Source organism: Etheostoma cragini, chromosome 8, assembly GCF_013103735.1.
Source record: "Etheostoma cragini isolate CJK2018 chromosome 8, CSU_Ecrag_1.0, whole genome shotgun sequence".
Taxonomy (NCBI): domain Eukaryota; kingdom Metazoa; phylum Chordata; class Actinopteri; order Perciformes; family Percidae; genus Etheostoma; species Etheostoma cragini.
In genome coordinates this window covers 4,544,588-4,558,009 of record NC_048414.1, presented here as the reverse complement: position 1 = coordinate 4,558,009, position 13,422 = coordinate 4,544,588, and the positions used below count along the sequence as shown (strand labels likewise).

At 39.5% G+C, this 13,422-nt stretch overlaps 1 protein-coding gene across 2 annotated transcripts in view; it reads right to left on the bottom strand.

Moving 5' to 3' along the window:
* Positions 1-5,061: 5,061 nt before the first annotated feature.
* Positions 5,062-13,422, bottom strand: part of LOC117949362 (protein inscuteable homolog) — a 50,843-nt gene continuing 42,482 nt past the window's right edge. For both annotated transcript variants that reach the window (XM_034879554.1, XM_034879555.1), the window contains exons 8-13: positions 11,678-11,849; positions 9,923-10,101; positions 9,502-9,568; positions 7,999-8,154; positions 7,182-7,258; positions 5,062-6,143 (exon numbers count right to left, since the gene is read on the bottom strand). In XM_034879554.1, the coding sequence (XP_034735445.1) occupies positions 6,015-6,143; positions 7,182-7,258; positions 7,999-8,154; positions 9,502-9,568; positions 9,923-10,101; positions 11,678-11,849 (780 nt within the window). In that variant the 3' untranslated portion in view covers positions 5,062-6,014. The remainder of the gene's footprint in view (positions 6,144-7,181; positions 7,259-7,998; positions 8,155-9,501; positions 9,569-9,922; positions 10,102-11,677; positions 11,850-13,422) is intronic.

The window sequence follows — 13,422 nt, the reverse complement described above, 5'->3', positions numbered from 1 at the left end:
TGTCATGGACTCAAACTCTTTGGACTCTGTCTTGATTCGGCCTCTACCAGTCCTGGTCTTGGACTTGTCAAGGGCTCGACACAGCTGGACTTGACCACAGCCCTGGCAGAGATAATACCTAAACACAAAAAAACTAGATGGGCACTGAGAGATTGCAGGCCTCTACAAAGGCCAGGCCCTATCTTGCAATGTTAACGAAAGTGTAAAATAATAGGTATCTACCCTGTGATTTAGATCTCCTCTAAAATGTAATGGGTTCTTCCTTGGCCCATGCTACACCCTTCCACAGTGGAAATTGGGCATGTGGTTTTCCGTTATCCTGTTTACAATGAGACAAGCAAACTAAACAAACCAACCTTGGTTGTTTGAGTTTTCTTCACTAAGTCCATTATACACCACATGGTGTGTTATCATGATTATACGATACAACATAAGCACAACCATTCATCCATGTAGCTATAAAAAGTAATGCACTGTAATTCTTATGTTTCCCATGTATTTATAACTGTATGCACCCCATTGACTGCTGCTGTATAAGAAATCTACATAGGTAGGAGGTCAGGGTGATAGATCTCAAAACAAAGGGCTCGCAAGCAGGGGAGCAGGGATCTTGGCCCAGAATGAGTTAAGGGGAAAACGCAAAACACCAGGTAATGAGTGACGGTATCTCAGGAGTACTACTGAACGGGACAGGTATGAATGACAGTCAACTTTTGGGGTAAGCTACTTTTTAGGTAAGCTAAATTCAACTACTGTCGTGACCATCACCTCACGGTAACCGCTAACCGGCTCACGGTCACCTTTTCTCTGTTAACTTAACTGTCAAGTGACCGGTTGGCTAAACTTAACTGCACACCAGTTGCCGTCATTTTATGATAACACACCATAACAAACTTAAATTATTTTCAAATTGTTCAGTAGTCAGGAGACACAAATGTTTCAATGTTGAGGAACAATGAGGAAATCAAAAAATGAAATTGGGCTTTGGGGGGAAAAACACTTCTAAAAATAGCATCTTCTCCCACTTTGCACCACCGTTGCCCCCCTGACTTAACAAACTGACACAATGTTTAAATCATATCTTTGAACTGCACATTCAAGAGTTATTTTCTAATTTGTTGCTTGTTTTGGGACCTTGGGTGGAGAGTAGAAAAAACTTTTTTAACAAACCAAAGTTAGTGATACTCACCAAAAGGCTTTGTGTGTATGCTTGAACCTTGAAAAAACATGTGGAATGAATTTCCTTTCTCATTAAACAATTTGCAAAACTGTTTTCTTAAGGCTTTTACATCCAGCCTTGTTTGCATCCATGTTTGCTGGCGTGCAGTCTTCTTCTGTCCTGTCTCTGCTGACGCATGTCTGTGTCTCGGTGCATTAGGGCCACCTGTAGGTCAGTGAAAAAAATAAAAAAGAACGTCTCTAGGATTGTCATAATTGTTCTTCTGTTCTGTAGACTCCAAAATATCTGCACCAGTGTTTTCAGCCAATACCCTACAAGTCAGTTAAAATACTTCAAATATCACCCAAACAGTGGCTTTCAAACTTATTTTCATCAAATGTTAAATTAATTCCTGCTACACAACAACCAACAAAAAGGTTTTAGAAAATTCAAGTTATTCTGTTATTTCTTTTTATTGCATAATGTCTACTGAAGTATTCACTGTTTTATTTTTCTGTGGAATCAAGGCTCCTTTAGTAGAATAAAATCACAATTTCACCTGAACAGTGTTTAAGACTTTATGATGCACTAATGCACGGCAGCTACAGGATAAAGCCATAAGTCCACTCTACACAAACTCCTGAACATGTTTGGCATTAGGCTTTCACCCTCCAATGACTTTAGCCAGAAGTTGTGAACGCAAAGTGCTGATATTAATTCACACTCAATGTTGTGGTTGGTTTTCAGCAATTAAAATCCCCACTGGGTCCCCTAATGGGAGCCAGCTGGGGACTGGACTAGAGATATCAGTAAACAGGAATATTACTCTTAATTGGCTGTCCAACAGGTGATGGCACTTAAGACATAATTAGCCTTGTGAGGTCTGCAGAAGTGTGTGTGTGTGTGTGTGTGTGTGTGTGTGTGTGTGTGTGTGTGTGTGTGTGTGTGTTCAGACCTTTTGGAGTCAAGATTTTACTGTAGAGGCAACATGATAAATGTAAGTAATCATCAAATAGTTTCAAATAGTTTCATTATGAAGCCTAATTTCAAAAATCAAGTTACAAAATTATCTTTACAGTGCTTCTTTTTTACAGTATACAAACAAAAATAAGGGAAGGGAAATGAGGATGAATAAAAACTAACACTCACAAATGAAAGGCCCTAATCCCTACTCACAATCACTCCCCCCCCCCCCCCCCCCCCCCCCCCCCCCCCCCCCCCAGACTGAAATCAGGATTCTGCTTGTCTGGTAAGATAAGATTCCAAAGGTCGACACATGTTCTCAAAGTTTTTAGTCTGTCCCTAAAGGACAAACTATTTATAGCCAAATACACCAAACTAACACACATTTAAGAAAAACAAAGGGTTTCCTGACACACCGTAGGGCCATTGGGGTCCTTTAAAATAACCTTCCCTGTTGATGATGGAGTCCTTCGGCCTCTGATCAATCAGTACATTTGGGTGGAAACAAGGGTCCACACTTCTTTGTGTGCATCTTAAAAATGTACCTCACTTTTCGTCTCTTTGACAAAGGAAGTTAACTTTTAAATTTGGCCAAATTATTACATACTAATTTGTGAGTTCTGCAAAAGTAAAGTATAATGTATCAACATCTGAAAGCAGATTCAAAGAAGATGTTTGTCTAATTTCCAGTACTCTGAAATGAAAAGAGTCAGACACAGAAAAACCTTTCTGCAGGGAAAGGAAAAGATGTGACCCATGAAATATTAAAGTCTCAGGAGAGTCACAGAAAGTGTCTGTCTCCTTCCAGTAGACTAAAAGTCCTCAGATCCTTTTCTCACACAAAGTATGTCTGATATCTGAGAACGATATCGGGAAATGACGATGAAGACTTCAACAGATGACGAATCCGATGATTTCAGATTAATTGCAGCATTTATTCAAACTTGCATGATAAATGAGCCACCTGTTGTTCACACACATGCATGTATCTGTACAAGAGTGACTCCTGAATATCAGAATAACTGTTTTTTTATATTGTTCTTGTCCTCTCACATTTCAGTCTGTCTATTTCTGTGAGACAGTGATGCCTTCAAACTACTCCTTATATGGAAGACACTTCTAATAGAATCACATTCCAATCTATTTATTTCTGTGGAACAGGGTTACCTCAAAACTACCTTTATGTGGATGATCCTTAGCATAAATAAAATGCATTATGAAACCTGCATGCTTAAATATTCCAAATTCCATCAGTTTGAGACAGTGAAGACGACATGAAAATGACCCCGTAGCGCAATTTTTTTTGTGGTGTGAAGAACTCATTGGAAGGATTATTTAATTAAACTTTTTCATTATCCAACCGCCACCTTGAAACTTTGAAAGCTTTTTTTATCATCTTCCTCCCTATATTTTGTGGCCATCTTTATAATTTTCAAAGTGAAAAAATTGTAAAACCCAGAGCTGCAATACTTGGCATCATGGTCATGGTGGAAACGAAACAATATCAAAGGAACCTGTGTTTTTAGGCCGTCTGTTTAGTTCTTCTCTGCATCAATACATATTTCATTGGGTCTCAACAAAGTGAGGCAGGAGCATATTCTTTCACAAAGGCCTCTGATCACGGTCCCACGTGGATGCTGGACAACACACACGCACACACAAAGCAGCTCAATTGTCTCAACTCTGGGTTAGGAGTGTAACAAGTCCAGGCTCAGCATAAGTGCCCTTAGGTTAAATAGAAGCTACAGAGAAAGCAAGAAGACCCTCAATTGTCTCTCCAAGGAGAGGAAGGCTCATGGAGGGGGTGGAAGAAAAAAACCTGAGAGTGATTTTATCAAAGAGATGACAACACAAAGGACATGTTTTGCAGATAAGTTCTCGCACATTCCTGTAATCACTTGCTGCATCATGTCCAAATCATTGGGACATCACACAGCAAGGGATTCCCAATGTGTAAAAAAGTAAAATAAAACTGCAACAGTTGAGCTGATGAACCGTTTTCAAAATGAATCATGGCGGATGAATTAATGATTTCTCAATGTGTGGAAAGTTTTTCCAATGCACACCGCTACATTCTGTACTTGTATTCATCTCAACAAGACCCCAATGTTTTTAAGAAAGTTGGAGGCTTAAATAGCAAATGTCCCTCCTGTTTTTTTGAGAGGACATGGCAGTTCACAGAGGACCAACAGGTAGACCTCTGGGTCCACCTCCTCTTGGTCTCTTTCTTTCTCTGTGAACCTCATTCAAAGGCTTTTCTCATCCCTGTGCCTGCATTTCTGCAGAAGACAGAAAGTGAGAGCGCAGTTCCTCTGAGATAGCCGCAGGTCGAGGGGGGGCCCTCCGAGGAACTTTGGCAGCGTGGACTATTTGCTGCTGTACCGGGGGTGTAGCAGTGTTCTGTGTGGAGTCAAACTATCTTTATTCAAAGAGGATTACATTTCTGTTACAGACTTTAAGTCCTCAGTAGAACTACAGTAGTACTACAGTAGTACTACGTAGGTGTCCATGTTACCTTTCATGTCAAATACAGAGAAACATGTATTTTCTGGTTTCTGGCCAGCTGTAAAATATAATTCCAATATTCATCTCTGTTCTTGGTCTCTATCAACTCTTGAGGAAAACACTTGTCTCTTGAATGCCCCGTGTCTACCAGATAGTCTCTGTGTCTGTTTGCTGCTCAGCAGGTAGTGTACATTGGGTTTTGAGACCTTTTTTTCTAAGGTCGACTTTTCTGTTAAAGAGTAAGATCCTTATGTTGAACATAAAAACATCCGTGAGATTGCATTTGCTAAAGCCAGCGTTTTCACACTTACTGTAATAAAGGACCACTTTCAAAGATTGTTGTTCCTGTTAGTCACTTACACAAAAACGGCTGTTACTCTTTAAATTATACTTACAGTAATTCACCAGAATAACATACAATGAACATTAGACAAATGATTGCCTTTATTCCATGCATGGCATACAATAAGGGTAATTCTCTTTAAATAAAAAGTATTTCTGTTTTCAAACTCAAGACCATTTTTATAGATTAATTACCAAGTGGCAAATATATTTGATATTAATGGCAAATGCTTTCAAGAGAATAACTCAACATGCCGTACAATGAGCTTTAACAACCGATACATTGTACACAAGTAGAAATAGATCATGTCGCCACGTCTCAGTCAAGTCTTACATACTAATAGGTCCCTGTTAATTAAGGTAGGCCTACTCAAAGAACAAACTGAAAAGATTTACTAGTTAATGTAATTGTAATAATTTAGACAAACGTGTCGGTACGACAAATGCTACATGCTTCAGATTTGTGTCAAAGACATTTTACATAAATGATGCGCTCAATGGATATTTCTCTGTCCTCAGATTGCCAACATGCTTTGGATGAAATATCTTCAGACATTGCACAAAAACATTGCACAGTGGCGACAAAAAGTAAAAGTGTTTTGTTCCAGCACGGCTCTTTCAATTTCAAAATGGAGCACCCTATCGTAGAAAATAGGTAATGATAAAATGACTGATATGGAATCCTTAGCAAAATAAAATAAAAAAAAATGTTTTGAACATTGTACACATTCATTGTATTTAATGTGGTCACTCAGATGCACTAGGCAACCCATGTACGTACATTTACATACAGATGTCTTTTGCATCCATCCAAACTGACACAGTGCAGCTGCATTCTCACTCCATTTGCCCTAATTCTTGATGTGCAGTATGACAAATCTTCTCAAGACACACAACGTGACAAACCAAAGCTCCAGTCAAGAAATAGGTGCAATTTTGCGGAGTGAAGCTGCTCATTAGTCCCCTCGGTGTAACACAACAGTACGTGTACATGATCTTGTGCATGGGTTCAGCTCTCCGTTAGCAGGGTTCGCTGTGCAGGCCGTCATACAAAGCTCTCCTCCATGTTGGAACACAGCAGGAAAGAGTCGACTAGTCGCGGTTTGATCAGCTGCTGGTGGTCGGCTGCCTCGATGCTGTCTGGACACCCTGCTGCCAGCCTCCTCAAGGCAGCCTGGAGGGACACACACACACACACACACACACACACACACCCATCAGTATGCATTTCCACAGACAAAACAAAAAAACAGACATATGCATCCTCACATTATAAACTGCTGTATGCACGTACATTGAAGTTATGTAAATAGATTTGCGGTTCACATACTGTGCTAAGACATGTGTCTGCAGGTTTACAGTCAATAACAAACTGCAATGATACTGTATTAAAAGCAGTCCGACGAAACCTGTTTCAAAAACACACTAAGATTTCAAGAGCACATTTAATATAGTAACACTGCATGTGTGACATCTGAAGCCTATTCAGCCCGGAGAGCCTCCAGGAGTTACATTAAGGATTACAAACCTATCTGTGAACGCTCGCTATCCTTTGAAGGTAAAAATTCAACATCTACAAATGCTCTACTTGACCCTTGGCTAAAAGGATAAAATAGAATTGCATTAGTTTGAATAGACACTGACAAGTGTGGGCACAGTGAAGAGGAGAGCTTTTCTCAGCGCAGCGAGCCAGCCCAATTAGGCTCCTGACCATAATAGGCTTTAAATCCCTTCATCGGCCCCAAGATCTGTCTTTAATAATTATGACCAAAATGAGAGAGTGATAAAGCGCGAGCAGGGATAATATTCATGATATGTACATATTTAAACATACAAGGTTTGAGATGATGAGAACCGGTCAGCTATCTCAACATGGCTTAAAGATACTGAGGTTGTGATATATTCTGAGTTGCCTTTTTATATGTTATTAAATTGGACAGTCATTTTGGTGCACTGATGTTACTCATGCAGGCTTGTGGTATAATGCCCGTAGTTTAACAAATGATGTACTGTGTAGCAAGTACATCAGCTGGAAATGTACAGTATCTTAGAGGCGATGCTGAAATAGGCAGTTTGAATTACATATTTGTTTTTGGGGCATGGAGTAATTTACTATACGGGTCTACACAGACACACACACAGACACACACACACACACACACACACACACACACACACACACACACACACACACACACACACATAAACCTACCAGGCAAGCGACCAGCACTGAGTCGCTGTTATTTCTCTCAGTAGGGGAGCGACACAGTTCAATAAGACGAGGGACAGCTAAAGACAGCAGAGAAAAAAAAAAAAATCACTTACAAGCTTCTCCCATTCTTAGACATTGATATCAGCTAAAAACTGGGGGGGGTGGAGAGAGCAGTTGTGTACAGGAGACATTCATAAAAAAAGGTTATTTTTGTAATGCTGAGAACATTCCCAGAATAGTGTTTTTGTTACATTTAAGTTTTTGCTTGTACTTAAAGTTCCCACATAAGGCTTTTTTAAGTTTCATACTTGCATTTCTACTAGATCATGTTAATAAACTAAAAGCAAATTCTTTTTCTCATACTGTCTGTCTGTATATACCTGTATTCACTGTCTGTCTGAAATATACCGTTTTAGCATCTGTCTCTTTAACCGCCCCTCCCAAAAGTAAGCCCAGTCTATATATATACATTTTTAGTCATAAAATCCTTTCTCACAGCGGGCTTAAATCTTATTGAGCCCAAATCATGACTGAATGTACTTAAGTTAATCAAAGTCAGCCATACAAAGAAATGCATACAGTAAAATTATTTTTAAATATGGGTTGCTTAAATACATAGTGGTAAATTGTGACAAAAACAAAAACTTTTCACTTGAGGAGTCCTCTGGTGGCCGTGGTCCCCTAAGCATCCACTCACTCTTTTTACCATTGGTTTTTTAGCACTTTTTGCACATTGCTCCTCTCAACCTAGTTGCATTTTTCAATGGTACTTTGTAGTTATTATAATTGTTATAAGAAAAGTGAAATGCTGCACTACCTTTCAGCTGGATGGCGGTTTGGGCCACCTCGGGTTCTCTGCTCAGACGGGCCAGAGTGACTGCAGCTTTCTGCTGAACACGCTCGCAGGCAGCGCCCTCTGATGGACTGCCGGAGGACGGCTTTTCTCCCAGCAGCAGCAGCAGTCGCTCGATTCCTACAAGACATATCCAGAGGGTCAAAGGTGTCCCGGAGGCTTGAAAGGAACAGCGAAACCACAAACAACACAAGCATAAAAAGAAACATGGTTCCTAAGTTACAGCAGGACACAATAAAAACAAATGAAGACCCGAAACAAGACAAGCAATGAGAAACTAAAGAACCATACACAACAAACCGGTTTGAAACTTATAAAAAGACAGAAAAGACCCAGACACCACAAAGTGCTCAGGTGAATTAGAAATGAGCCAGACATTACACAGATCACCGTCAGACAGGATTTAGACCAAGAGTGTCGCTACGGAAAGCAAAGTCTAAAAAAGAGAGAGATGAGATAAAAACAGTACAGTCTTCAGGTGGTTACATGATATTCTTTACAAAGGACAAAGTTATACCAAACTGACCTTAAAATGCACTGTGAATTGCACAGAACATTCCCCTAACGTTTCAACCTTTAGAGAACGTTCCCCTAACGTTGCAACCTTTAAAGAACGTTCCCCTAACGTTCTTTTTTACAATCCCCCAACCTTTAAAAAACTTTAACAACAATGATACCAATTTTATAATGCCGTCTCAGCTTTCTGAAGTCCCTGTCTTCCACAAAGGGTATTTAAACTCATGCTGGATGTGTTTAAAACACCTAGTTGAGCCTCTCTCTTTCTCTCTCTTTCTCTCTCTCTCTTTCTCTCTCTCTCTCTCTCTTTGCAAGCATGCTAAAGAACAGCTGACCCACCAACCTCCAAAAGGAGTTGGTTTTGAGACAAAACATTCCCTTATAGTGCAGTTGCCTAGATTCCCTGAATGTGAAGAGAGACAGTTATACATGAAGAGGTTGACCTTTGACCTATTGATGACTTGATGTTGTCTAGCTTTCCCTCTAGTCTCTCCATACCACAACATGGTGTTTCCAGAAATTCCCCCACAAAGAATATTACTGATACTTGACACAATCCAAGGATCTGACACAAAGACCCAGGCCCATACTCAAAAACTGTTTCTTTCCATGTATTTTTTTTTTTTTTTTACAATAAATGGATAAAAGCATAGAGGCAATGGAATATGTTATATAGAATGGACTCGCTTTGGAATAAATAAACAGTGAGTAAGGAATGAAAACCAACAACATTAAAATGCATTTTAGTTGTGCAGTTGCGAATATTAGCATATTCTCAGTGGTTGATGTTCAATTTAAAATCGTCCAGTCTGCTTCACAAATATAATCTCATGCTGACATCTTGAGGATTAGAGAAGAATTACACCACTTTATCTTGCCTGTACATCAAAGTATAGGCATTAGTGAGTAGTTCACTATATGTTAAAATCAATATTATATCAAATAGATTACCTTGGTCTTGCAAGACTTCAGAAGCACACTGCTCTAAGACCGACAGGTTTGCCAAGATTGTCACCACCTGAGATTAAAACAATACAGAATAACAAAATGATCACAAAAACAGAGAAATCGTGAAAAGCGGTTAATTTGCACATTGTTTTGTGCGAGTAAACTCCTATTTTGTTTTGAGTTCTGAATGAAAAATTTCAGAGCTTTAGGTGTTTCACTGTTTTTTTTAAGTTCAATTATTACAACATCTTTCCAAAAGTCAACGAGGAATCACGTGAAATAATTGTGATTTAAATTTTGACCAAAGTAATTGTAATTATGATTTATTTTTTCCATGAATCATATTATGGCGTATATGATTATACTATTTGTGTTTTACTTTGATCTCCTTTGAGATAAATAGCAGCGAGTGGCAGCCGTCTACCTGGTCTTTGGAGTAGGGTGTGTCGACTCTCTGGCGGTCTCTGCAGGCCTGCAGCAGGATGTGGATGGCGTTGAGCTGCAGGAGAATCTCACAGGCCATGCTGTCGAAGAAGGTGATATTGGCCAAGGCTGCAGACGCAAGGAGGAATACTTCACCACAGGAGGCGGTCTCGCACAACTCTGAGAGAACAAGACACCAGCGTTAATGACATAACCACAGACTGTTGGCGTGTGTGTGTGTGTGTGTGTGTGTATATATATATATATATATATATATATATATATATATATATATATATATATATAGTCTATGGACATAACACAGCAACACATGTAAGGCAAGGAAGGAAGTGCTCTGGTGGACTACCACATTATTTGCTCCAGTATGTTGTCATTGGGGAACCGGATCCCTTGTTATACTTGTTTAAAGGGTTTTATGTTATGTTTGCACTTTTTGTAGATTGAGACGTAAAGAAATTGAATAATGTGATGTTATCAGGGAGGCTGGGAGCACTGACAGCAAACAAGCATTTGTGTGAAATTTAGACAAGGGGGGGTGACAAAGTACAATCCTAAAAGGAGTATTTTAATTTTATGATGCATTACTATACTTTATTTATTGCACTTTTTGTACTATACAACATCAATTGCAAAAACACATGAAACATCTGCTCTGAAACTCTATTATTATAAACAAATAAATAAAAAACACCCTAAAATCTTCAGTAATCTTAAGGTTGAATAAAGGTGTTTTTGCAATGTGTGGCTCTGTGAGATCTAACAAATGTATTCCATTCTCTTCCTCCTAAAACTATTGCAAAGCTAAGTTTTATTTAAACCAGCATTGTTTAAATCATAGACAGTATAAGAAATGGACAATGTGACGCTGTTGTTTTCAACCAAGACCAGTGAAGAATATTGGAAGCATTTCGTCGGTGATGGCTGAACGTTACCGTGCAGCCTCCAACTGAGCTTGAAGACGTAGATGTGACATGAGCAACCTGTCTGAAAGTTATAATTCTTCTGGTAGCTGTGCCAAGAGAAATCTCAATCATTCTGGTACAAGGTAATGGAGCCTTTTATACATTGTCGTGTTTCTTTAGAAATAAACAATTGAAAAATAGAGTCTTTAAAAGCTTCAGATGTAAAGTTATTTGCTGTCAAAGTGGCACCAAAATGCCAGTCAACGGAATGCTAACGGCAGGTGATGGCTTGTAAGCAGCAAAATGGCACCATAGGAGCCTTGTCGGGGATAGCTTACCCTCTTGGTTTAAATCCATGTTTAGTCTTCTTTTTCACTCCCTTTGCTGGCGCATTGCAGCGTATCTTGTCATTTTACTACCACCTGCAGATCAGTGGGTTCGTGCAATACAAATATTAGGAGTATGTACCCTCCATATTGCTCTCTACAATTAGAACTGCTTTTTGTTTGTTTTATAAAATAACAAAACCTGTTTCTCCAAACAATTCTGGGTCAGGGCAAAAGGCCAGTGTTACATTCTCTCTGGTCTATATCGGCAATGTTGTCCCTGATTTCAGTTACCTTCTTCTTTCTTCGTTTGGGAAATTCTAAACTCCAGTGGATTTATGAGGACTATGGTTGACCTTTTCTCTCAGATCTCTGCAGGGTAAATCCACCCTTGACGATTGCGATTGAGAAATGCCAATAAACCAGAGCACATCCCAGAATGCTGTGTGGACTGATCCGGAACGTCTGGCATTGTGAGACTACGTTGTCAGTGTCAGGCCTACTCACTGATGAGCGCTGTGACGATGTCGTGCATGCTCTCCAGGAAGCTGGCGAGGTGCTGCGTGGACGTGTGGTGAGGTGAGGTGATCTGAGCCACGACCGCCGCCGCCTCGGCCCTGGCTGCTTCCACGCTGCTCTCATCAGTCAAGATCTCAGCCAGACACAGGATCCCATCCACCTACATGTCACACAACATACAGTACACGTTAGGTACGGTGTATTCATTCAGTCATCCGTTTAAGATAGATGAGAAAATGTGTTACTGGAAACAACATGGGATACTCTCACACTGTTAGTCAGTGGTGGTCAGAGCATTCCAGTAATTACTACCTGTTTTACCTCGTGCTTGTGTACTTTTTATCATTTTGTTATTTAAAGTACAGTCAAGGAAGTCATTTTTCTACATTTAGGGAAGACATTTGATGGCTGCACAATACAATATTGTTTTTTTATTGTCATTGCTATGTATCAGCAGGCATAATAAAAACATCGCCAAAGGCTGAGATGTATCAAGAAAGACGCTCCTACTTAACATGACATACTGACCTGAACATGGAATTGACAAAAGGGGCATGATAGTGTGAATGATAGTGTGAATGAACACTTTAATCTGGTTTAAGCTGAGTCAAATGTGACATTGAAGTCAAATATTTTCCACCATCTGGCCTTCATCAGTATGCCGCACACAACACACCAACAGGGAGGGTCTTCGTCCTCCCTGGCTGCTACTAACTGCATGACTTTAACAGAAAATGCTAATTAATGCATAAACGAATTTAAAGCAACACTGTGTAACTTTTTGTATCGTCAAATAATGTTTCCAAAACCGTTTCAGTGGTCCATCAACTCATAATAGGATAAACGGCACTTTATCACACATTTGTTTTGCGGCTCGCTACCAGCTATAACCGCACCATGCAAGTTTGCCAGCTCTGGTAAAGGACCTGTAGTTCCAGTGAGACATAATGGGACAATTCCGCTTCCAACCTGTATGGAAAAGTTACAGTGTTGCTTTAAACAAATCTGAAGTTGCTGTTTATCAATTTACATATTGGAGAAAATTGAAAAGAAACCACTGGCTGAATGGAAGGTTGAAAATCAATCTTGAAATGTGTTTAATACTTTATTATTGAGTAAGAAGTGCAGTTTGCAGGCAATGTATCTTAAAAACTTCCTTCATGGAGTTATGGGAGGGGAACTTATGCCCACCAATGGACTGTAAATAACAGTCTATGTGCCCACCCCACACAAGCCAGTGCTGCCAACTTTTGTTTGGTAAAATACCAACATGGGTGTTTTCCTTTAGGTTCTGTGTTAAAAAAATCCCTTTGCACATTCAACTAATGAGTAATCGACACATTTTGACAAAGTTATAATATGGCCAATGCAACATTTTGTATGTAAAAAAAATTGTAGTGTAAATGTTGACACTTGTAGTGTATAATGTGCAAATACTTCTTTATATAATACATAGGTATTTACTGTGCTGGTTTGTTGGTCTGGGTATGTGCACATTTTTGCTTTTTCCTTTGAAGAACTTTTTAGGCTCCATGTATGAATGATGTTCCCTAGTTACCTGGCCTCCATCATCTACATTCCTCTTACATCCAGGACCAGACTGGAAACAGGTTTTGGAGTTGTGTGTTATTCTTGAATTTTTTTGTAGTTGTGTGTAATTTACAGTGGGTACGGAAAGTATTCAGACCCCTTTAAATTTTTCACTCTTTGTTTCATTGCAGCCATTTTCCAAA